At 56.5% G+C, this 23,698-nt stretch overlaps 7 protein-coding genes across 7 annotated transcripts; 2 read left to right on the top strand and 5 right to left on the bottom strand.

Annotated features, from left to right (window-relative positions):
* Positions 1-914: 914 nt before the first annotated feature.
* On the bottom strand, positions 915-4,355 carry CCMA1212_001638 (uncharacterized protein; the record flags this gene model as incomplete). The annotated part of the gene is made up of 1 exon (XM_073699056.1): positions 915-4,355. One exon carries the CDS (start codon positions 4,353-4,355, stop codon positions 915-917), a length of 3,441 nt encoding a protein of 1,146 aa, XP_073562228.1.
* A 3,310-nt stretch (positions 4,356-7,665) lies between these two features.
* On the top strand, positions 7,666-8,978 carry CCMA1212_001639 (tRNA-dihydrouridine; the record flags this gene model as incomplete). The annotated part of the gene is made up of 2 exons (XM_073699057.1): positions 7,666-7,807; positions 7,876-8,978. The coding sequence occupies 2 exons, from the start codon at positions 7,666-7,668 to the stop codon at positions 8,976-8,978; spliced, it is 1,245 nt and encodes a 414-aa protein (XP_073562229.1).
* A 462-nt stretch (positions 8,979-9,440) lies between these two features.
* On the bottom strand, positions 9,441-10,374 carry CCMA1212_001640 (MICOS subunit MIC26; the record flags this gene model as incomplete). Its single annotated transcript, XM_073699058.1, has 2 exons — positions 9,441-10,259; positions 10,348-10,374. 2 exons carry the CDS (start codon positions 10,372-10,374, stop codon positions 9,441-9,443), a joined length of 846 nt encoding a protein of 281 aa, XP_073561834.1.
* A 983-nt stretch (positions 10,375-11,357) lies between these two features.
* CCMA1212_001641 (Mitochondrial intermediate peptidase) lies at positions 11,358-13,739 on the top strand (the record flags this gene model as incomplete). The annotated part of the gene is made up of 1 exon (XM_073699059.1): positions 11,358-13,739. The coding sequence occupies one exon, from the start codon at positions 11,358-11,360 to the stop codon at positions 13,737-13,739; it is 2,382 nt and encodes a 793-aa protein (XP_073561833.1).
* A 630-nt stretch (positions 13,740-14,369) lies between these two features.
* CCMA1212_001642 (uncharacterized protein) lies at positions 14,370-16,310 on the bottom strand (the record flags this gene model as incomplete). Its single annotated transcript, XM_073699060.1, has 2 exons — positions 15,890-16,310; positions 14,370-15,821 (listed from the first exon to the last, which is right to left on the bottom strand). The coding sequence occupies exons 1-2, from the start codon at positions 16,307-16,309 to the stop codon at positions 14,370-14,372; spliced, it is 1,872 nt and encodes a 623-aa protein (XP_073561836.1). The 5' UTR covers position 16,310.
* Positions 16,311-17,681: 1,371 nt separating this feature from the next.
* CCMA1212_001643 (uncharacterized protein) lies at positions 17,682-18,517 on the bottom strand (the record flags this gene model as incomplete). Its single annotated transcript, XM_073699061.1, has 2 exons — positions 17,682-17,995; positions 18,382-18,517. 2 exons carry the CDS (start codon positions 18,515-18,517, stop codon positions 17,682-17,684), a joined length of 450 nt encoding a protein of 149 aa, XP_073561835.1.
* Positions 18,518-20,986: 2,469 nt separating this feature from the next.
* CCMA1212_001644 (DNA polymerase alpha-associated DNA helicase A) lies at positions 20,987-23,620 on the bottom strand (the record flags this gene model as incomplete). Its single annotated transcript, XM_073699062.1, has 6 exons — positions 20,987-21,077; positions 21,160-21,220; positions 21,387-21,546; positions 21,701-22,759; positions 22,811-23,042; positions 23,148-23,620. 6 exons carry the CDS (start codon positions 23,618-23,620, stop codon positions 20,987-20,989), a joined length of 2,076 nt encoding a protein of 691 aa, XP_073561830.1.
* Between the last annotated feature and the right edge of the window lie 78 nt (positions 23,621-23,698).

Raw genomic sequence — 23,698 nt, forward strand, 5'->3', positions numbered from 1 at the left:
AGAGGAAATTGAGGAAATTGCCACCTGCGGTTTGTTCCGAGCTGACAACACCGTACCTAGCATCATACCTCATGTCCCGGCTGACGAATAGTCCAACTGCCGTGCCAGGGTATCTCCCGTCATACAGTGCTTCTCGTTTTCAGGAATCGCGGTAACTGTCACACATGGAAATCCTGATATGGCACCTCAAATGTTCCGGTTCTTCTAGTTTGCCCGTATCCTCTTCAAAGAGGCATCCAGATCTAAACAAGAAAAGACAAGACCCAACAAAGAAAAAAGATGTCTAGATATACACATCATCCTAGAATCATCAAGGCTAGATCTATGCCGCACTTCAACAGAACTCGCCGTGGGAATACGGCGAGATGGGTGTAAAACAAGGGGGTGGGTTCGGGCTCGGGGTGGGTGTGGTAATTCTCGAGGCGCTCTCCGCCAATGCTTTGCAAGACGACAGGAAAACAAAAAAAAAAAAAAAAAAGTTACATCCATCGCTAAATCCGACACTGCTTTTTATCAGATCATGCTCTCGCCCTTCATTTTCCTTTCATCTTGGGTATTCTCATGTATGCTTCTCCTTTTCCCCCGGAGCGACGGGCCGCTTTGCTTTGCCGATACAGAACCTGTCCTAACCAATGGCTGTCTTGTTTTCCCTCGTACTTTTCTTTGTGCGTCTCATCCTCGTGGCTCCTCGTGTATGGCTTATCTGGTCCCTGCTCCGCCCTTCCAACATCCTTACAGGCTTTGATCGCGATGCCAACAATCCGCTCCAAACTCCGGTACGCCAGAGAGCATGGGTGATCACATGCCGGTGTGCTCGACAACGCTTTTGGCAACTGCGGCGCGACCACTGCTCATGCACATCATTATCGACAAACGGGAGATTCCATGTACGTATCCGCTTCACGGCTATCCCTTCATTTCATTCGTGAGATTCTCGAAGAACCCTTGATGGGGGCTGGAAGAACTGAAGCGAGGCGGTCTCGGTCTGTCTCATTGTCAGCAGCTGCTTCATTGCGCGCTCTACGAAATGTAACAAGGAAAGAGGAGGAGACAGAAAAAGAAGAATTTCTTCTCAACGCAGAGAGCTTACCTTCTTCGGTCTCAAACATGATAGAGATATCGTCGTGCTCGCCCGGTAGGTCCGGAAGATCCAGGCACACAAAGGCCATGTCATCGTAGTCCCCATCCTTGTCGGCCGGCAGCCGCGGCAGCGGGAACTTGGCATCGACGAACCGAATGCCCGATTTGCTGCCCCTGTGGAAGGCCTCGTAAAGATCGGTGCCCTTGAGCACGAAGTTCATGCAGTGGCCGTGGCTGAAGTCCTCAAAGAATGCCAGCAGCTGCAGCTGCTTGTCCTCCTGCTTGATGACCTGGATCCTGGTGTATCCCGCCTCCCACTTCTTGTGAATGGGCACAACCATGCGACGCCGCGCAATGGCGAACGTGACCGCCAGCGCATCGAAGATGACCTCGAAGCCAAAGACTGCGTACTGGAAGGCGTGGAGGTCCTTGAGGTTGTTGAACTCGATGGACCGGATCGTCTGGTTTTGCCTGATGAGCTGCAGCGAGTCGTACATGTTCCGCGGCACGTCCTTGCCCACCTGCGACTCGGCAATGGCAATCGTCATGTCCTGCTGGGGCTGGCGGAGGAGCTTGAGCACCTTGGCGTTGCTGACCTCCAAGCGCATCCGCAGCTCCCCAGGCTCGACGTTGATCCTGTCGGTGATGGTGCCGTACTGATGCTCCAGGATGATCCTCAGCCTGTCTGCGAGCACGGTGGGGGCGGCATCCCCCTCCGCGCCGTACTCGTCATTCACAACCCTGCCTGCCTTCCACTGCAGCCGGCTGAAAGGCGACATGCCAAGCGGCTCGCGAAGGCTTTGGGCAATGGTAACGGAGGTGACCGGCACGTCGGTGAAGACCTTCTCGCCAGGCTCAATGGACGTTCCGGTAAGTAGCGAGTGGAAGCGGGCGCGTTCCTTTTCGTCGCCAAACACCATGACCATGCGGCCCTTCTGCCGACCATTCTCAAACTTGACTGAAAAGGCGGGCAGGTCTCCTTCGGCCCTGAAGAAGCCAAACTGCACCGGTAGCGGCGGGAGGTAGGTGTGAGACACTCCGCACGCCGTTCTCGTCTTTGGCCCTGTGACGACCGCAATGCGGAAGCCGGTATGCCAGCATCGCTGTCCCTGCGGCCCGTTGTCCTTGCGGAGCTTTTCAAAGAGGGCTACGTCGCAAGAGCTGATGGGTTCCTTGGGGAATGCTCGAGAGTTGGGGTCCGCATCCAGGTACTGGAAAGACCGGAGCGTGTTTCGAAACACGACCTGCTCGTCGGGTCGCGGCTGGAGCGTTTGCTGGAGCTTCGCGGCGTAGTCGTACATGTTGTAGAGCATTCTGTAGTCACTCTGCGATAGCTGCACGGCCAGTTTGAAGCCGCGGGGCAGACGCAGGTCGAAGGACGAGGTCTCGGGCCTCCAGCGGATGTCCTCCCAGCTGGGCCCGCCTTTGCTCGTTCGATCCTGGATCGGCAGCTGGATGTTGCCGTCCTGGCTCGAGACCACAAAGATCAGCCCGTTCTGCTTGGTAGGCCGAACCAAAGACAGCATGCAGGGGAAGCGCAGCTGCTTGTTCTCTCTTCCTTGCTCCATGAGGAACACCTCGGCCGGTAGTCTGCCGTAGCAAAACGTTTCAGCCGTGTCGCCAACCGGGAAGGCATCCAGCAGCTCGAGGTAGCTCATTGGGTGCTGCATTGCCGTCAGACCGCCGCCCCAATTGCCCGTCAGCAGAGCGACCATGTCCTGGCTCAGGGGAGGATATTCCACCCAGATGGACTTGTCAATGGTCTGCGGCAGCACGGCGTCTTCGGGCGGCAGGATTTGGTTTCGCTTCATCGAGATGGCCAGCTTCGTCAGGGCCGTGACCACGCTTTTGGCTACGTCAGCGACCTCGGGGTCGGGTTCCAGTCCTTGAGACTCGATGAGGTCGGGTAGAACTTCCTGGCAGAGCCAGTACGACTTGGCCAGGTTAGAGTGCGCCTGTTGCCGGTCCAGCTCGAGCTGCATCTGTGACTGGGGAGAAGTAGGTCGGTCGCGAATAGCGGCCTCTAGGCCCATTCTACCCTTCAAAAACCACCAGAGACTTCCTCGCGCGAGCTGCGATTGGGAGCAAGAAGAGAGCGTTCGTACTTGCTCGGCATGCAGGCGAAATAGCGCAAACAAGTGCCTGCTTCTGGCCACAAAGGTCTTGAGAGCCTCGGAGCCGGCCACCGCGTCGGTGACTCGCACCGAGAGCGCTCTCGAGGCCATCGACGGAGGGGCGCGGGGCTGTGAGCTGTCGCTTGGGCGTCGCGGGGTGTCACGCAGCGACGTTGACGCGGTTTGGGTGCTCGGCGACGGGTAGTTGCCGGAGTTTGTAGAGATGGAGGTAACCGGGCTGTAGTCGGCAGTCGGCCTGGCCTGGGCTTCGGGAGACGTAGGCTCTGGAGAGTCGTTGAGCTCGCGGGATGGGGGCAGCTTCCTCTCGCCCCAGTCGTGCTCAGAAGCAGCGCTGGCGGTGCGGGCAGCCTTGGCAAAGGCCCTTCCCTCGGCCAGCGCCATCTGCGCCTGGTGAATCTCGATGAAGGACTTTCTGTTTTCATCAGTGTTGTTGCTCGAAACCCCCAAGAGGCCAGAAGACTGGTTCCTGCCAGGGTTCTGGGGCTCCAGCCTGGACGAATTGGTCCTCGTCTTTGGCAGGGGCTTGGGCTCGGGCTCAGGGCTGTAGAGGGACGAGTAGCCGGTCTGGGATCGAGATATGGGCTTAGGTATGAAGTCGTCCTGCGAGGAGGACAAGTCGCTGTTGGAGAAGGAGGGCAAGCTCGCGGGCGGCCTGGGCCGGGCCTGGGGCGGCGTCGGCGGGGGAGGCTGGTTGCGCTCCTTCTTCCTCCTCGATATCTCCATGGTTGGCACCTCGGACTCGTCACCGCCCTCGCCGATAACCTCGATGTGCGTCTCATTGAACCTCACCGTGAGGCCGCGTCTGCTCGGCCGTGGGCTTCGCCTTGGGGACCGGACATCGTTGCCGGCGCCTGGAGCTTGGGAGCGGTTCTGCTGGGACTGCTGCTGCTGCGCCTGGGGGAAGCGGGAGATGCTGGTGTCGAGCTTGGGCAGCGACAGCGAGACCTGGGGCGACTGCGACGGCGGCGGGTGCGAGATGCTGAGGGTGTCGGCCGAGCTGTGCAGGAAGGCGTCGACGGATGCGGCGTTGGCGACGTCGTCGACCTTGCGCTCCTTGCCGAACAGCTTGCCCATCAAGCGGCCGCGCTTCTTCTTGGAGTCGCCCTCCTCGGCGGTGACGAACGACTGCGTGCTCTCCATTGCCGGGTGCGTGTGCCGGCTGGCGATGCCCTGGGGAAAGAAGCAATGTTTCTTTCAGCCCACCGTGTTGCTGTCGTCTCTTTTGCTTCTGTCTGTGTGTCTGCTGTATGTCTGTCTGATCTCTCTCTCTCTCTTGTCGGTCTCCTGGGAATCCTGGGCGCACTTGGTGAGGTGGTTTGGCCCCCCCGTCACCGGCTCTGGAAAAACACTGGCAGCGAGGAGTCTGACTCCCCGTGCGCGACCAGGTGCTGGCGGCTAGCGGTGCTCAATGCTTGATTATCTTGGTTAGAAAGACGACGAAGCTGCCGAGCGATTGTTGTTGTTATTTTTCCCTGGCTGGCTGCCAGCATATGCAGAAGAGGTGCAGGCCTGCCCGCTTGGCATGGGGCGGGAATGTGGTGTAGATTTGGGGAGATTGCTGTGCCAGCTCGCCTTTTGGGACAAGCAACTTCGGCACCAGGTGATGGGATGGGTGATGGTACTACCCACCAGCCCTTTTTTGTTTGTCCACAGGGAAACGAACAGCAAATGCCAGCACGGCTCCAATAAAGACAGAGGACACGGCAGAACAGAAGAGGTAAGGCACAGCAGCTGGCAGCAGCAGGATATTGGGATTTACTGCCGCAGCCGCAGGCGATGTCGTCACGAGGGAAGCCAATTGGACTTTGATCGGCGTCTCCAGGGAATGACAAGGAAGTTTCAGAGCGTTCAAGACGGCTAGACCACGGCGCTGCAACCCACAGCCCTTGGGAGATGGAGACCCTTATCACGGAACGGCCATCCATGGCATGGGCCCAGGGGTGCAGCAGCAGCAGCTGTGCAGGTATGTATTATTGCTGTACTGTATTACTTGGGCTTGAGGCCGTCCGGGACACAACTGTACAGATGCTCTGCGAGTCTTTGGCTCTCTCGCAGCTTCTCAACTCTGACGGTGAGTGATACGAACAGATCATAATAGACGGTGCTCGTATTCAGCCTCGCGCTTGCGTCTTCTTCACGTCTCCAAGTGACACTCCGCAGACCCTCGAGCTGGGCTGTGCTTTCGTCGTCTCCTTCTGCTCTCCCCCCCCAAGCGCCACGCCATCGAACCCACCACCAGATCAGCCATCCGCTGTGTTACCTCTGCAATCTCTTGTCGCACCGCTACCGGCACCGCTAGACGACATTGAACCCATGGATCTGAGAGCCCTTGAGCCCTTCCACTTCTCCTGCTCCCGGAGCCTGTGACCCCGGCGACCAGACCAGTGACCTCTTCCCCCACCCTCCAGCCCCTGAAGTCTCGGGGGCCAGAGTGGATCGAGCCCAGGCCCAGCCCACGGGCGGCGCGCCTAATTCGCTCCTAGCAGGAGAACAGGAGCCTCTTCGAAATTGACTGGAGATGGTTGACCACCAACAAAGCGCATCGTCTCTGCGTGCCAGTCGATCATCGTGGTTTGCGCGTAAGCGATAACTGAGGCAATAAATCCGATCCTATCACGTAGTACGGATACGTTCAAACACCTGCCGCTAACCGCGTAGCACCATCTTTGTGCGAATCTCTTCTCTTGCCAACCGCCTTTCGTTTGCGTGCCGTTTCTGACGTTGGTCCCTCCCCTAAAATCCCCTGCGCGCCAAAACGCCGCAAAAGTTCAATGTTGGGGCCGGGATGCCTCAATAGGGAACGGGTCCCTGAAACTAACGCCTTGACCCTCGTACAACCTCAAACCGAGTGTTGCAAGGATGGGGTTCTGCATCACAAGCACAAGTACTCGTACCTGCTCCATCGCTTGAATGCTTGATATCATCAGAATGTTGATTTCCCTAGACTTGTTGTTCCCTGGCTTTCCTCTCTCCCCTTGAAATGATCAAAGCATAATATTCTATTTTACCCTTCTTGCACGAGGCTTTGTCGCCTACGTATCTGGACACTACTAGTAACCCACAAAGGGCAGCTAGGAATGAGCCGAGATATTCCCTCTAATTGCACAGCTCCAATGTTTCGACGGCCTGAATCAGACCATGGCAACCATTGAATAACATACTTGTCGTTAGTTGCGCTCCAAGACGCCCGCTCCCCAGGGAAAAGAGAGAGACAAGGTCAAATCATCGAGACAGGTTCATTGGATCTGGCGAATAGTACAGCCCTCTTCATCCAGAGTGGGCGGCAACTAGGAGCGAATCAAGAGCATCATCTTCATCTGGGAGCAAACACGAAGAAATCGTACCACCCCCCTCCAACAGGACCAAGACAGTAACAAAGAAAGGGCTCTAAAGTCTTTGCACTGCATCGTCTGCCTCGTAAACGCGGCTTGATACCCGAGACTAGAGCACGCCTCCTCGGCAGCCACAGGTCCCCAAGTCCCCCAATCAGTGACAAAAATAGACGCAGCCTCGCATGCATCACGAACAAAGTCAAAGTACGAGGCACCTAGCGCCTCGTACTTCGTATGCACCCCGTTCTCGGAACCAAACACACATCGTATTTTCGTCAGGGAATACTATGCTTGAATTAGAATCTCTGCAGCCTCGTTTTATAGTCCAGGCCCAGCCTTGAGCCCATTCTACCAATTGCCCTCCATGCCTGATGGAATTGCTCGTTACTCCTCTGCTTCCTCCTCGATTCTTCACGTGCGTCTAAGACAAAACAGACGGCAGCCTATCAGAGTCGCTGCTTGTCTCTCTGATGCTTTTCCTACACCATCTCATTCAACCTACAGCAAATCTACCTACAAGCCCCGCCATAATCAACTCTGCGTTTGCTACCTACCTAGGTATATTGACTGTCACGCGACCTCAATTTCTCTTATATTGCAGGCCACATCAATGGCACTTTAGCCGATATGCCTCTACCCATGGGCCTGCCCTTTTCTGCGTGATAGCTCTCGTAGCCCTGTCTATCTGCTAGGCTTAAGATTAAGCGCATTCCCTTCGTTGCTGCGTGGTGATTTGCGCATTCCAGGGTATCGCAACGCTGTTGCAATTGCATCTTCTCAGCGTTGGCCCTCGCCTCATTCCCACAAAATCCGCGCGAGACACGTCAGGCCCAGGTGGCTGAAAGGCGACACACACGGATGCGCCGAGCGAAAAGTCGAGGCGGAGCAACGAGTTTCAAGATTTCGGCCCCGAATCTCGGATCCACCTCGGAGAAGCGCCCCAGTTTTCGACGACTTGGGGGACGCCGCTATCGATAAGCGATACCGCCGATAAGCGCTACTTTGAATTTCGTTCGCGATGGCATCCCACCTTCTCTACTCACATTCTCGTCATTCCACCAACAAGAGCATGTAGCGTCTTGCGCCAGAGTGGCATGTTCAGGCTGCTGCACAGAATCATGGCTTCCGAGGTCAAGATGGTCTCTATTCCTCGCCGAGGCGTCGATTACCGCGGCAAGGTGGTGCTTGCGCCAATGGTTCGCTCGGGCGAACTTCCCTCTCGGCTGGTGGCGCTCAAGTACGGCGCTGACCTCGTGTGGGGTGAGTGGACAGGAAAGTCTTTCTTCAGAATATTGAATGGTGTTACTGACGAGATCTCAATGTTCTAGGCCCCGAGACGGTTGACCGAGCAATGATTGGAACCACGAGGCGGTACAACGAAGCCACACGGACGGTCGAGTGGTTCCGAGTGGCCTCTCACGGCCAGAAAGAGCCGCCGCCGGATGCAAAGGAAAACATCATCTACGCAACCCACCCGGAGAAGGAGAAGGACAAGCTCATCTTCCAGATCGGAACGGCAGATCCGGATCGCGCGCTGGAAGCCGCAAGGCTGGTCGCGGCAGATGTTGCCGGCATAGATGTCAACGCCGGCTGCCCGAAGCCCTTCAGCACAAGCGGCGGCATGGGCGCTGCGCTCCTGCGGACCCCGGACAAGTTATGTGCTATCCTGGAAAATCTGGTCAAACACATTGTGCCTGAATTCGAGATCGGCATCAGCGTCAAGATTCGCATTCTCGAAACACCGGCCGAGACGGAAGCCCTCGTCAGGAGACTCGTCGCAACGGGCATCACGGGACTCACGGTCCATTGCCGAACGACGCCGATGCGGCCCCGCGAGCGTGCCATCCGTGGCCAGCTTCGCATGATTGCAGACATTTGCCGCGAGGCTGGCGTGGCCTGCCTGATGAACGGCGATGTAGAATCCAAGGACGAAGGGTTAAGGCTAGCAAAGGAGTTTGGCGCGGACGGTGCCATGATTGCCACGGCTGCTGAGAAGAATCCCAGCTGCTTCAGGACCGAGGCGGAGGGCGGCCTTGCCCCTTGGGAGGAAGTTGTCAAGGAGTACGTCAAGACGGCCATGGACGTCGAGAACCGGTTCGGCAACACGAAGTATCTCCTTGCGCAGATGGTCCCTGGGAAAGCCGGGCTACACCAGCCCTTGACCCAGAGCAAGAGCTACGCGGATGTTTGCCGGATGCTGGGCTATGAAGAGTTCATGGAGCAGGCCCGAGAAGCGGACGTCAGGCGGGGGCTCGATAAGCCGCCGGCGAAACAGTCGAAAAGGGGTAAATCAAACGCTGCTGCATTGGCTGCCGGCGGACAAATGGGACAGGCGAGGGCTAAAACGCAACAGAAGAAGGCATTATCTGAGCGAACAACAGCTCCAGCACAGTCGGAATCCGAACCATTGCCTATTGCTTCCGTTGGGTGAAGAGAGGTGATTCTTGGAAGAGTAAAGATAGATGGGTTAAGGATATATCACTGGCTATCCGAGAGGGCTCGAAAAGGGGCGGCAGGGTTTGAAATTAACGCAGCATGAGGGACGCCCTGCGCGTGGCATCCCACGGCACACATTAGACATTTCATTAGTATTAGCAACTATCCGGAAGGGTGGAAGAGGCATTTTGGCATAGGTATGAACGAGTTTTGAAGAACATGAATGGTATGTTACCGATTTATTACACATTTCTCATGCAGGCTTTGGTCCCTCTCTCTTCCGCCTCTTTCAGCATTGTCTCGAACCACGTTGAAAGCTCTCGCAAGAACAAAATGAAATATGTAGAACATGTTATAAAGGAAAAATCTCTATGTATGGTACAGTCGCTTTTTTGTTTAAGAATCACACAGCCGTCTTTTTTTTCGACCTTGTCTCAACTCCTCCCTCCCTCGTATTTTATTTCCCCTGCGCAACCCAATTCTCAACCGCCTCCCGCACATTCGTCACCTTGTCGTCAACATACTGCACGCCCACATCCTTGTGGACCTTTGCAAAGTGGATGCCCCTCTGGATGCCCTCGCGCAGCTTGACGTGTGACTCGGCCACGGCCGGGAACTTTTGCTCGTACTTCCACGCGAGGTCGGACACGTTGCGCATGGTGATGGGTAGGACGGTCCAGCCGGCGCCGACGCCGAGGGCAAAGGGCACGGTGGCGCGCAGGACGACGTTGCGGTTGCGGGTCACGATGCTGCCGGCCATGGCGGCAACGAGGACGTAGATTGCGCCGGGCATGAGCTTCTCGCCGCTCTCGCGCGGGGGCGCCAGCGAGGCGATTGTGCGGGTGAAGGACTGCTCGAGGTCAAAGGCCGAGTCCATCGTCTGGTTGACCTTGTTCTCGGCGGCGACGGCGATGTCGTAGAGGAACAGGCGCGCGCGGCCGATCTGCACCGCCAGGCGGTCTGTCGGGGTCGGGGAGTGCTCGTGGTCGGCGGCTTTGTTGTCGTCGTCGGTTGTGGGCTTGCTGGGGAGGATGGCCGGTAGTGAGGGCAGCGAGGGCGCTGCGGGCTGGGGAGAAAAGGTCTCGGCGTCATCGTAGATGGGCTTTCTCTGCTCATTGGGCTCCGTCAGAAGCTGTAGGACGACAAAAAGAATATCACCAAAGAGGAGAGAAGGAGAGGACAGGGCCTGACGAACCTTGGGACCCTCAGCAAAGACGACGGCCGGCGAAAAAGCAATTCCACCCAGGGCGGCTGCGGCCAGCGGCGCAAAGGAGCGCTGTAACAACAAGATTCGAAAGACTCAATTAGCTACAGTTCGCCATCTCCTCGAGTGGGAGCATGTTTGGATCGGGGCTTTTGCCTACCCGCTGCAGGAGCACTCTCGCGGCCATGATGCAGGCGAATTGGGTGAGAGCGAAGCCGGCTCAGGGAAGTAGAGGGAAGTTCGATGATGTTATTTTTTTGAAAAGGCTCATGCATGGTTCAATCTTGCTGGGATCCCGCACTATTCCGACTGAGGCGGCGCTGGAGAAATTCCGGCCCCGGGCGGCTTTAGCTGCCGGATTGGGGAGGTTTGCTGCTGGGCACGACACCGATAGGAGGATATGCAGTGGGCAGCAATTATAAAAGAATATTCCTACATAAGGTATCTTGACAGTTTTGGATATAATAAAGCTATACTATCTCGAGATTTGAAAGAATACGGCAAGTTGAGAGGAGACGAGGTAAAGTAGATTGTCAATACCAAGACGCTCTCTCAGTCTGATGAACAATGTCCGGCAGAGGTCTTCAACTTGACCCTATCCAGTGCCGCTCCTTGACGAAGCTGAGTATCATCCTACAATTGCTATATCTATCATCAAGTGGTTAAAGCGCAAGCTGCTTTGGCCGAACAGTTGGTCTTGAAAGGGCGGGAGACACTTTGAGCCTATAAGTGGAGGTGCTTCTTTCAAGAGCATTGTGTGAGGGGCTTAGCTTGTGTCTACAGCATCACCAACAGTAAATAATACACGACAAAGAATGCCTCTGTAATATTAGAGAAAATCTTTGAAGAATGCCAACCAGTTGAAAATACACACATTTTCCTCACGTGTAGAACTCATCCAAGTAATCAGACTTGATGCCGTCTGTATCACTTCGATGCTGATTGGCTTTCGGCATCTCGCGGGTAATTTTTCGAGGTACTGCTATAGTAACCTTATCTCACAGCTCCGAACTTCGGTTCACAACTGCAATTTTTCTGCCTCGTTGTCACGCCTCCGGATGCAGCTGCTTGTACGCCGCACATGAAGCCCACGAGCTGCCGTGTGAGGACGCCCAGTTCTCCGCATGCCGCCACTTTCTTCCTCTTCCTCTACAGCCAACAACACCAGCAATGCTCAACTCCGGGGGTTCCCGCCTCCGGGTCTGCGCCCGATGCTGTCGTCGCGTGATCAAGCCCAGGCCGGGCCACGTTCGATGGGAATCAACCGCTGCCGCCGCCATCAACGATGCCGCTGCCGCCGTATCAGACTCTGCAAAGCTGCCGATTGACCACTTCACAAGCCCTCGACACGACGATGCCCTTCTCCGCGAGCTGTTCGACGCCCCGTCCAGCCGACCGTTTGCCAACTTCAGCCTCAAAAAGAGCCAGGGCCTGTTCAAGAACCGCTACCTGACCAGCCCTGATGGCTTCCTCATTTTCGCGCAGAAGAGCCTGCAGAGGGCGACGAGGATCGTCCACCGGATGCTCGCTGCTTCGACGACTCACGAGTACCAGCGCCTGATCCGGGACCTCGACCGGCTGAGCGATTTGCTGTGCCGCGTCCTCGACATGTCCGACTTTGTGCGTATGACGCACCCGGACGTGCGCTTCCAGCAGGCTGCGGCCGATGCCTGGTCCATGGTGTACCAGTACATGAACCAGCTCAACACCATGACGGGGCTGAGCGACCAGCTGGGCGAGGCCATGTCCCGGCCCGAGGTCACGGCGACCTGGTCCGAGGAGGAGAGGACCGTGGCGGAGCTGCTCAAGCTCGACTTCATGAAGTCCGCCGTCAACCTGCCCAAGGCGGCCCGCGACAGGTTCGTCGAGCTGTCGTCACGCATCAGCGATGTCGGCTCGGCGTTTGTCCAGGGCATGGAGCCGGAGCGCAAGGAGGTGACGCTGCCGGCTCATCGCTTCTACGGCTTGTACCCGGGGCTCGCGGCGCAGCTCAAGATCCGGTCCAACATCACCATCCCCACGACCGGCTCCGAGGCCGCCGCCGCCTTGCAGAGCGTCTACGACGAGGAGACCCGGAAGGAAATCTACCTCGCCCAGCGGACAGCATCCAGTCGGACCATTAGGCTCCTGGAGACGATGCTCAAGCTCCGAGCAGAGCTGGCCAATCTCGCCGGCTTCGAGAGCCACGGGCACATGGCGCTCAAGGACCGCATGATGGCGAAGTCGCCAGCTTCAGTCATGCAGTTTCTACTTGCCCTGAGACACCACAACGCCCCCATCATCCAGCAGGAACTGAACGAGCTGACGCAGAAGAAGCGCGAGAGGCTGGCCATGCAAGACGCCGCTCTGCAGGCGTGGGACAGGGACTTTTACATGGAGAAGATCCGGGCCGAGATGCGGTCGCGAGTTCGGTTTGACGACCACTTGACGGCGTACTTCTCTGTCGGCACCGTCATCCAGGGCCTGTCGCGTCTCTTCGATCGTCTCTACGGCATTCGTCTGGTCCCGCGCGAGACGTTGCCAGGCGAAACCTGGCATCCCGACGTCAAGCGGCTCGACGTCGTGTCCGATAACGGCGGCCAAGTAGCCGTTCTGTACTGCGATCTCTTCTACCGGCCGCAAAAGTCGCCCAACCCGGCGCACTTCACCGTCCGGTGCTCCCGCGAGATCCTGCCGGACGAAATCGACGAGGTTGGCGCCGACCTCAACGGCCCCGACATGCCGGCGTTCGAGTCCGCCGAGCAGGCCGCCAACGACGGCATGGAGACGTCCTCGCGAGACGGCAGCCTGAAGCAGCTGCCCACCATCGCCCTGGTGTGCGATTTCCCCAAGAACGACAACGCCCGGGAGCCCGCGCTGCTGTCGCTCTACTCGGTCGAGACGCTCTTCCACGAGATGGGCCACGCCATCCACTCCATCCTCGCCCGCACCTCGTTCCAGAACGTCTCGGGCACGCGCTGCGCCACGGACTTTGCCGAGCTGCCGTCGACGCTCATGGAGCACTTCGCCGTCGACCGCACGGTGCTGTCGCTCTTCGCGCGCCACTGGAAGACGGACAAGCCGCTGCCGTACGAGCTCGTGGCCGAGCGCATGCGCGTCTCCAAGCGCTTCGAGGGCATCGACACGGAGCACCAGATCCTGCTCGCCATGGTCGACCAGGCGTACCACGCGCCCGACGTCGCCGACCCGTCCTTCGACTCGACCGCCACCTTCCACGACATCCAGCGCCGCTTCGCCCACGGGCCGCACGACCCGCCCCAGACGCGCTGGCAGGGCTTCTTTGGCCACCTGCACAGCTACGGGAGCACCTACTACAGCTACCTCTTCGACCGCGTGCTCGCCGAGCGCGTCTGGCGCGTCGTCTTCCGCGCCGGCCAGGACGGCGCCGCCGTCGGTCGCGACAACGGGGAGCGCCTCAAGGAGAGGCTGCTCAAGTGGGGAGGGGGCCGAGATCCGTGGACGTGCCTCGCCGATACGCTCGAGGACGAGCGTCTTGCCCCGGGGAATGAAAAGTCGATGGCCTTGGTTGGTAGCTGGGGGATTAGGGGATGAGCTTGCGTCGTGCTAGACGGGAAATCTTTGGAAAATCGGTCGGAACTTGTGTGAGAGGGTAAAAGAAGGTAGAAGCTCAAAACAAGAGATTGTCGTATGGGCAGGCATTCTTGACAGTATTCTTCTGGCGTTCAAAGGCACGATAGAGCACGGCATGTTAGTATATCAATACCTCAACTCGACATGGCATGACTGGCACCATGTCAACTGGTTGTTCACTCCCCCCCCCCCTTTATAGAACTCTCACCATTACCGTATCAACGTTACACCTGCTTTCAAAATTCAAGCTTTCCTTCTAATTCTTCGAGGCATCCTCTCTAGCATGTCATCTGAATATGCTCTATAGCTAGCCCTCTTGTCTTCTATCAAGCCTTGGTACCGGAAACCCAAGTCCTCTTGCCTAGAAATCATGATTGTCCACTTCACCAGCGCCTCCCAACCGACAGGACGGTATGAACAAAAGAAAAACTTCAGACGATATTACAATATCGTATGAATGGGGTATAATACACAAGCAATACAGCGCTAGTAATTGCCGAAAGTCATCAAATGCCGCTCCTCGTCTTTTGGTTATTTTTTTGTGCCTGTTTGCTTCCGCACCTTCAGTCAAGAGCCAGGGTTCTGCTCCATCTAGACTGCCTGCGATAAGGCTTGCTGGGACGCCGGATATCCCACGTCACCAAGCATGGTCAGCTTGGAGAGCGACAATGTCGTAGTGGGCCGGCTCAAAGATGCCTCTGCTTCCTCCCTGTAGCGGCTCGGGTTGTGGCTCTCGTCGTTTAACGTAGCAAACGATTCTGGGTACTCTCTGTCGCCGGCTTCGGTGCCAATGCCAGAGTCTTCGTTGTGATCCTTCTTGTCGCTCGTGCCGAGATTTTTGGCATCCGCAAAGTCGAGAACCGATGTCTGCCCAGCTCCGGCTTGGGTTGGTGCCGCGCAGGCGGAGGGCAAGTTTCTGGAGAGACGGCTAACTTGGCGACTGAGCTCCCTTACCTGCGCCTCCAATGCTATTCGAGCAGCTCGATCGTTCTCCATTGTCGTCAAGATTGTATTGTAGGTCTCGTGATCCATGATGAATGATCCAGTGGGCAGCGATTTGGAAAGGGTAGGGAGACTAGACGCAAGCGCCGTTCGCTCCGGGGGAGCAAAGGCCGAGTGTTTCGTAGCTTGTTGGCTTGCTGATCGCGCATAGATGGGTACCTCGCCAAACGACAGCCTGGATGTTCCAGAAAACTGAGCAGAGGAATGAGAAGAGGGTCGAGCCGCTGTTGGGAAGGTAGACGACCATGCGGGCATGGGAGGTGCCAGTCGTTCAGAGGCATCGTCGCCCAGGCCAGTCAGGGGAGTCCCTTGGCGAGCATGCGTCAGGATGCCTTCTACCAGGCTAAGACGATTCTCGACCTGGCCAATCCGGGTCTCGAGGCCAACAGCGTCCGTGATCTTCATACTCGCGCCGCCGGCAAACTCCGTCATGTAAGGCATGTTGCTGAACTCGAATGGTTTTACGGGAGAATCAATCTCACCCTGCCGTTCATCGTCGGACTTGGTCTCCTCGTCTGATCTGTCGCTGATAAAGGTGGCACCATCCTCGCCACCTGCCCCAATCGAGGATATCGGGGACGTGGGTTCCTCGTAGCTTTCCCGCCATCCACGAGGGATCTCGTCGCTGCGGCGGCGTGTGATGCTTGGCGTCGGAGTAGTTTCGATCAAGGGGATAAACGACAAGCTCCTCGACCGACGCTTCAGGCCGGTGGTGATTGCGCGGCCAATCTCCTCTGGGTCGTGGCTCTCATCAACCACCCTGCTGCCCCAATCCTGGGTGCTGGCAGGGCGCGGAGTCAATCCCGTCGTCGGCTTCACCCAGCGTGCACTGGCCGGATGGGCATCACTGCCTGTTCCCGCTCGCCTCCTCTGGTGGCCGCTGGAGTCTGCGTTGACGGAGCTGCGCGCAGTCTGGATGGCCATTACGTCTTCGGGACCAACGGAATGCGACCGCAAGGCTCGGTCATATTCAGAAACAGGAAGGGATTCGGACATATTTGGAAGTGGGTTCTGGGCAGGAGTAGGGCTGCTCGGATGAGCCTGTTTTGCCTGCATCATCAGTACATGGCCAGCGGCGATTCGCTTATGATCCTTTCGGCGGCACTTACATTATAACGCTGGTCCGACACATCCTCCTCCGAGCCAACAGAGGCCAGTCCAGTCATAGGCCGAGCCACCTTTTTGCGTCCAAATATCTTGCTGAATGCAGTTCGCAGAACTGACCTGGATCGCATGGGCGTTAACGAAATGCGGCGGCGGGAAAATTCCCCCGATGGCCGAGAGGCATCCATTGAGGTTTTCGTTGTATTGGCGGGCTGCGGCATATGCCCAGTGAATCCAGTTTCCCGCGGTCGAATGGACAGCTCCTTGTCCAAGGCATCTGTAATGGGAATTGGGCCTGAGATCTGGTCCCGATTTATCCTGGGAGCAGTCGGAGAGCGCACTCTAGACATGTTGTTGACGGCGGCGGCGCTTGATGACCGGGGCATGTCTTGCGGAGAGAGTGGTGATGTAGATGATCGGTGCATCCTTGAATTTTTTTGGACGTTGGCAAAGATGACATTCAAGAAGAAAATCAAGAAAAAGAAAAGAAAGGACAAAGGAGAGAAGGAATGGATTGAGTAGATCTTTTTTTGGAATGGTAAATCAAAGAAAGTTGGGTGAGTGTCGACAGCCTTCTGGGAGAGGAAGCACGGATGACGATGACAGGGTTCAACGGCTGCAGGCAACCCTGGACTCCCAAGAGTTCGTTCTCTTCTGGGTTTGTTTGAATCCGTTCGCCTAGAACGGAACCCTCGGGCCAGTTGGTGAATAGAGCTTCGGTTTCCGGATCTTCTGTTCATGTATTTGACAGGTCTGGCGACGGTGAGGCTGGCTGATCACATCGGGGCAAGCAGAGGCCGTTCGCAGTCCTCGGTTGTCAGATCGTCCAATCTCGAATAACAGGCTATGGCGCTGTGATCAGAGAAAACTTGGCCCAGGCGTTTGTCGAAGCGTTCCTTGGGGGGGGGGGGGGGGGGGGTTGNGGGGGGGCGTGTCAACCGCGGGGCGGGAAGAAGCAGCAGCAGCAGGCAGCGAATTATAAAAAGGGAATATCACAGTCGAAACGAGAGACACGAAATAACGTCAATGCGATGTGGCCAAACGGCGCCGGGCCAGTCGCTATAAGAAAGTTGCAAAGTCGAGGTAGCACGAGGCGGTTTGTCTGGAGCAGAAGCAGCAGCAGCGATGAGATCGATTGCTCGCGGCCACGGCCGGGGCGAGTGAATTCCTTTGTGTAATAGGCCTTGGGGAGACGGAGGATGAAACACGATGGCGCCCTGGCCGTATTTTAACGGAACCCCCCCAGATGGCCCCAAGCTGCAGCCAGGCTAGCGAGGGATTGGGATCGAGGCAGCCGAGGTGCATACAGTACATAGCTTGAAACGCCCAGGAAGGGCAGGTCAGAAACGCCGCTATTCGTCGTGAAAGAACCACTCGAGAGATATGAAGCGTATGGAGTACGGAAGACCGGTGGCAGGACGGCCGCTTTGCTTCCTTGACGGAGGACCGGGGTGACAATTCCGCACCAGGGCCCGTCTAGATTGCTGGCAGTATCCAGTGTACCCAGCCCAGAAAGGACAGGGCACTGCGGTTGAGGTTGCTGGAAACGCGGGCGCTGTTTGTAATACATGGCTCGAACGTATCGTACTTTACGGAGTACTCGTACGGAGCACACACACAAACGAGAGTCGCGTGCGTGGAAATACGGCTCTCACCGGAGTCCAAGGATGATAAAGCAGCGATCCCCAGGCACCCCCTCCCCCCTCTGCCGTGGATTGTGCATTTGTGCTTCAACGGAGCAACCGAGCGGGCACAGAACGTTCTCGTACACGTACGAGTGCAGGCGCAGCAGGCGAATCAATGGCCGGCAAGCGTTGTCCTTCCACGGCCGAGACCATACGACTGCATATCGATGACGGCGGGCACATCCTCGTCGACTGGCCGAATGTTGATGGCCGCAGCAGCTCCAGGTCGCAGCGACTCGCGATTCTCCGAGGGTGCATTTCGCCCAGCAGGGCTCTCCGCCAAGAGATGCCGGCCACGTTCTCTCGCAGGGGATGGTCTATGGGGCTCGGGAATGGACCGCACTCCGACCACGAAGAAAGGGGGCTTCTCGGCGGGTGCAGATTCGGTGCGGAGCCTGGAGCGGCGATACTTGGTGTGCTGGTGAGCTGTACGAAATACAAGCGCCAGGAATCCTTGCTCTAGCCCAACAACAACCTGTACGAGCAGTATTAGTGCTTGTAGGCTTGTTCAAGCATGAAGGAAGTATTCGTAATCGTAAGCGACGAGACAAGACAAGATGCCCGGTTTCCGGTTTCCAATAGACAGCACTGGCGGTCCGTTAGTTGTTCGCACGAAGCAGCACCAAGGCCTGGTGTCAACTGATGAGAAATAGCTGTTCCAGCAACTTGAAGTTAGTCGCCCCAGTAGTTACAAGGACTAGTAATGCGGCTGAAGCCGACGGGACCGCAGTCATTTGAACGCCTATTGATTTCTCGAAGCTAATGACGACGCTGCCAGTGGTTCTGCCTGCGTTGTGGCTTGTCAGAAATACATAGAGGACGGGAATCGGGAGAATCAAGAGCACGAGATACGAGCACAATCATGCCTGTTCTGTATAGTACTGACAGGCGAGAAATGAGGGCGGCGAGGGGAAATGGAGATGAGAGACGAGGATCAGCGAGGCTCATGTCGGCGGTTCGATGGCGCAGTCGAGGCGAGTAATTTGGGCAGATTGAGGTATTCCGTGTGCTGCGACCTTCAATGTTTCGAGTTGAAGTTATCGCCATCACTTCCTGCCTGAGGCGTGAATCACATCGATACCTTCCCTCGATGCCTTGCCATCACCACGGAAGGGGCCAGCCATCATCGAGTCTGCACCTGCCCAGAACCCTCACGACAGCTTTGACCTTGACCTGAGGGGATGACAAATCGGCGCAGAGAATCTCCGTCTGCAAGAGAAGTCAGACCCTGAATGCCTTCAAGCTTTTCAAACTCCGCCGTCAATTTCACCTCCGTCCTTCGTTATTACCACCGGGCTGCTAATCCGAGGTGAGCATTCTGCTACACGTATCACGTACGGAGAGTTACCTGCGCATGCTCTGTAACTCCACTACTGTACCAAGACCATGTGTGATGACCTGCCTCGCCTGCTACTCACTGCCAGGTGCCTGCCTGTATGCAATCAGCCAGACTCGGCCCTACAGCCTACAGGTATGATGACTACAGCCAACTGCAGATGATTCCGGGCCTACAGTTCTCTCTCTCTCTCTCTCTCTCTCTCTCTCTCTCTCTCTCTTTTTTTTTTTTTTTTTTTTTTTTTTTTTTGCCTTGCTTCCTGGGGAAGGGATTAGAATTGCTAACTGGTTTGTAGTGTGTCTTCCAAGTGGACNGCTAACTCCGCGCTGGCGACAGGTACTGCTGCTACCTCCGAACAGCGGACAGCGAAACACAGCAGACGTCTGGTGTTAATCAAAGCAGGCCAACTCGCAAATTGCCGCCAGGGTAATGTGACAACTGACAATATGGACCGCGCCACCGCGCCAGATGCATGCCTAGCTGCCAGACGGGCGTCTATCCATTCTTTGAGGCTCTGGTCAGAGCGGCTCCAGAAACATTCGGCCGCTGTGTGCTCGGTATGGAGCCATTGGAGCAACTTTGTGTGAGAATTTCATTCAGAAAGAGTCCTTCCGAGAGACCAGAGGAACCAACAAAGGGTCCAGAGGGACCAGAGGGACTAGAGACAGCCCAGGGACGGCGGGAGGCCCCTGGTCCGACCCCATGCCTGGCGCAAACTAAAAAGAGTGGTGGGATTGGACTCATTCCTAGTCTGGCGGTTCCAGACAAGACAACTCAGCAAATGCTTGGCATCGCATCATGCCCCCCGGCGCCGTTTTCTCAGCCACTCTTCATTTCGTTTCCTCTTTGCTTTTTGCCTTTTTTTTTTTTTTCTTCACCAGGAATTCCTTTTTTCCCTCCTCCCCAATCTTTCCTGTTTTCCTCCGTCATGCGGCCATTCGAGCCGGGGGGCCTTTATCCGACTTAGCTCTTCTCCGTATGCAAAGCATAAAAGCGCGAGTGTTGGCGGCCAGCCCTGTTGCACTGGTTGCGTCGTCCAATCGTTTGAGGCCGTCTTGGAGATCCGGGCCAGGGGCCGGTTGATGCGTGGTGGTTCATGCGCAGATCCGCGTCCCTTGGAGCTTCTCTTCTAGAAGGAATGCAAGGGAGAGGGCCGTGCCCTTCCCACCGACCACGCGGCGGCCATGTTCTGACTAGAGGCTAGTCGAGACGCCGACGTGAATCTTTGTTGACATGTTCGTCACAGTTGCTGGCAAACGCCACTACTTTATCGTCATTGCCGCTCCTATTACCGCAGTCGCTCCGTTTGACATCGACGGGCCGGCAGGGCTGTTTCTGCCCGTGCTTATTAGAGGACGCCGCTGCCAGCCCACACGACATGTCAACCAGCTTTCGGAGTGGTTCGCGCGATTGTCGAGAGAACAATTGCCAGCAGACACTAGGTAGATGTCGTCAGAAAAAAAAACAAGTCGCTCATGTGTGATTTACCAAGAGCCTGCTCTGCTCCCCTGGTCTGGCATCTCGGTACCATCAGCACCTACATTTGCTGGCCGGCATCATCTCCAGAGGCTCCGATCCTTGCTCGGCATGACCTTCGGTGGACGGAGGATGGCCAGCTACCGCTGTCGCAACGGTCGTGCACGGTTACACAGAGCCCCGGATGTTCGGATGAAAATTGCCTACCTAGGTGCTCTGAAGCAGTCCCAAGTTTTGACAAGCAAACAAGCCCCCAGAGGCCCGTCGGAAACACTACCCCGTCGTATGGCAAACAAAATGAGTCACGTTCAACTATCAACTCTCATTTAAATCCATATCTAAATGTAACCACCGCGCTGTTTGTCCAATGTGACTCGGTCTAATACCTAAGGTAATTGCCCATTTTGATACACCGACAGAGCTTTTCCTTTATGCTTGGGGAACCGTATCGATATTGCTCACCCGAGTACAAGCCGAGCCCATGACTTGGGACGAGGTGCCCATATAGAGTCCCGGTTCCGCGGACTGTCGAGGGCATCATCATATCCTGTCCCTGTTTTCGTATTTCCTGCAAACGGGTGTAAGAAATAGTCTAGCTCTTCGCTTCACTCTCGGTTAACCTCTGCAACATCAGGATACCGAAGATCAGCGTGCTCTTCCAGAAACTCCATCCACTTCTTTAGAAATTTGCTCCCCCTGAAAAAAGAAAAGAAAACTCGTCAGCATGTCTCTTCTTTTAATGCCGTAAAGCAGCAGGACCGAATGCAACAGGACTCACTTCTTGACCGTCTCGGAGTCTCCAATGACGGTTAACGACCGTTTGGGACGAGTCATGGCGACTGCAAGCAAGGTTAGTATCGAGATGCCCCCGTGCCTCGTCTGTGGGCTTGATGTTCCAATAACCCGGGATATGGACGTGAAAGGAATGAAAGAAGGAAGGCAAATGGAATGATAAGCGAACAAGAACGGTAGACCGCCCTTGTTTGACGCGAGAACTCGACCTACCGTTAAGTCGCCTCTTCTCGCCCAGGAAGCCCACTTCGCCATCGGGATTGCTGCGCACGAGGCTCACAATCACAGCCTCCTTCTCGCGCCCCTGAAAGCCGTCCACACTGCCGAGCTCAATGCCGGGGAACTTTTCCTTGAGCGAGGCGAGCGCAGCAAGCTATGATTTCTCTCGCCAGTCAGCGACAAATGTGTCCAATCAGTCGTTTTGTTCTTCTTACTCTCTCCGCTTCTCGGTCTTCGTGAAAAGATGAAAGGGGGGGGAGTTTGGTAACTCAAAGTTAGACCTCCCCAAGGGGAAACGTAAAACGAACCTGTGCATTGTAGGGGGTAACGACGGCGATATCCTCGGGTCGAACGCCGGCTGCGACGAGCTGCTTCACGTGCAAGCGCACCAGCGCCGCCTCCATCTCGTTGCTCTTGCTCTCCCCGTGCAGGCTGCCCCTTTTCGGATTCTCCTTGTCGTCGTCCTCGTTGCGCTCCGGGAAATCGCCTCCCTGGGTATCGATGAAGATGACGGGCTCCGTCGTGTCCTCGTTACTCTCGACGTCGTAGTCCAGGTCCTTGAGCAGTCGTGCTTTTACCGCGTCGGCCGCTGTGAGTCTCGAGTCGTAGAGTTCGTCCGACGGGAAGCGCATAATCTTTTCGTGCATTCTGTATTGAATCGTGAGCATGCGCTTGATGGACGGCCCGTGGAGAGCCAGGAGCCGGTCAAAGAGCGTCGTCTCGAGGGTCATGCCCTTGATGACCGGCGCTGCCGCGTCGCCATCTGCGCCTTTGCTCGTCGCCTTGACCTTTGAGTTGAGGGACTTGATTGTCGGCGGCAGCTGCAGATGGTCTCCGGCACAGACGGCCTTCTTCGCCGACAGCAGCGGCACCCAGCACTGCGCCTCCAGCGCCTGGCTCGCCTCGTCGATGATGACCACGTCGAACTCTTCGTTCCTCAGCTGATAGCCTCCCGCTCCGTGAAGCGTTGCGAGAACGACCTTGCTGCCGCCGACAAGATTGCTGACGCATCTCCTCTCCCTTTCGCGGTACTCCTTGCGTAACTCTTTCAAGTCAGCGTAGATGGCTTTCCGCTCCTTGCCGCTCTTGGTCTTTTTGATGGACGCCTGCTTTGCGTCCATCTCAGCGCGGACATCTTTGACTATCGCTCCGGCCTCTGAGGTCTGTGTAAGAACGTCTAGAGAGTGGTTCAGAACCGAAGGCAGAAGCCGAGCGGGATGCCCCAAGCGAAGAATGGGAACTTTGTGAGGAGCGAGTCGCTCCACAATGTTGTCGACTGAAATGTTGGAGGGGCCGCAGACCAGTATCCTCTGATCCCGCTTGATCATCTGCAGGATCAGCTCTATCAGCGTATGGGTTTTGCCTGTCTGGATCTCGATCAGCGAAGGATCAAAGGTCGTGTGTTATGGCGACGTTACCCCAGGAGGTCCATGAATGAGAGCCACCTCTCTCGAAGCCAGCGCAAACCGAATGGCATCCTTTTGCGAATCATTCAGCGTAGGATCGATCCACTCGATATTTCCCACCTCGTCACTCGCAGCCAAGTCCTTTGGCACCGGCGAAGGGCTCGACAGCCCAAACAACACCCTGATGAAGCTCGAGTACTCCGCCTCTCCCATCTTCTGCAGCTTCTCCATCGTCTGGTTCATCCTGCACTCACTCGTCAGCTTGGTCTTTCCTCAAATCTTTCCCAGATTATCCCGGCTCTCTCATCTCACAGACGACAAGACAAAACCAGTGTGCATTGTCCCCTACCGTCGATATGTAACCTCATCCGCCAGCTTCACCATCCAAACCCTCCCCGAAAACGAAACCTCATCCCTCCCCTCATCCAGCGCAACGCTCACCGCCGCCCTCTGCACCCGCGTCACCACCCCTCTCGCCCCCTTCCTCTCAAGCTCCTTCACCTCCCTCTTCTTCGCGCTGCCCGCAGGCTGTTCCGCAACCAGCACAATGTCGCCCGTCCGGATCCCGTGTTCGGGCAGCTCCCCCGTGCTCGAGGTCGCGCCGTCCGGTCCCAGCTCCAGCACCGTCTTGCCTCCTAGACCTGTCCTCTGCGAAGATGTCGTCAGGTTTGTGATGGCCAGGCCGGCGCGCTGGAGGCCCGTGGGGCTGTGGTTGGCAATGAGGCTGCTCGTTTCCTGGATCTCGCTTTGCAGCTCTTGGTCTAGCAGGGCGATCTGAGTGGCTGCAAAGGAGGGGACGTCTATTGGTTCCCTGGGCGGCATTTTGAGAATCTGGCAGCCAACAGTCGTTGACGAGAGATGGAATGGCTCAACATGAGATGTGGTGGTTTGGTGGTGACA

Source organism: Trichoderma ghanense (genome assembly GCF_004382785.1).
Source record: "Trichoderma ghanense strain CCMA-1212 chromosome Unknown scaffold_1, whole genome shotgun sequence".
NCBI lineage: Eukaryota > Fungi > Ascomycota > Sordariomycetes > Hypocreales > Hypocreaceae > Trichoderma > Trichoderma ghanense.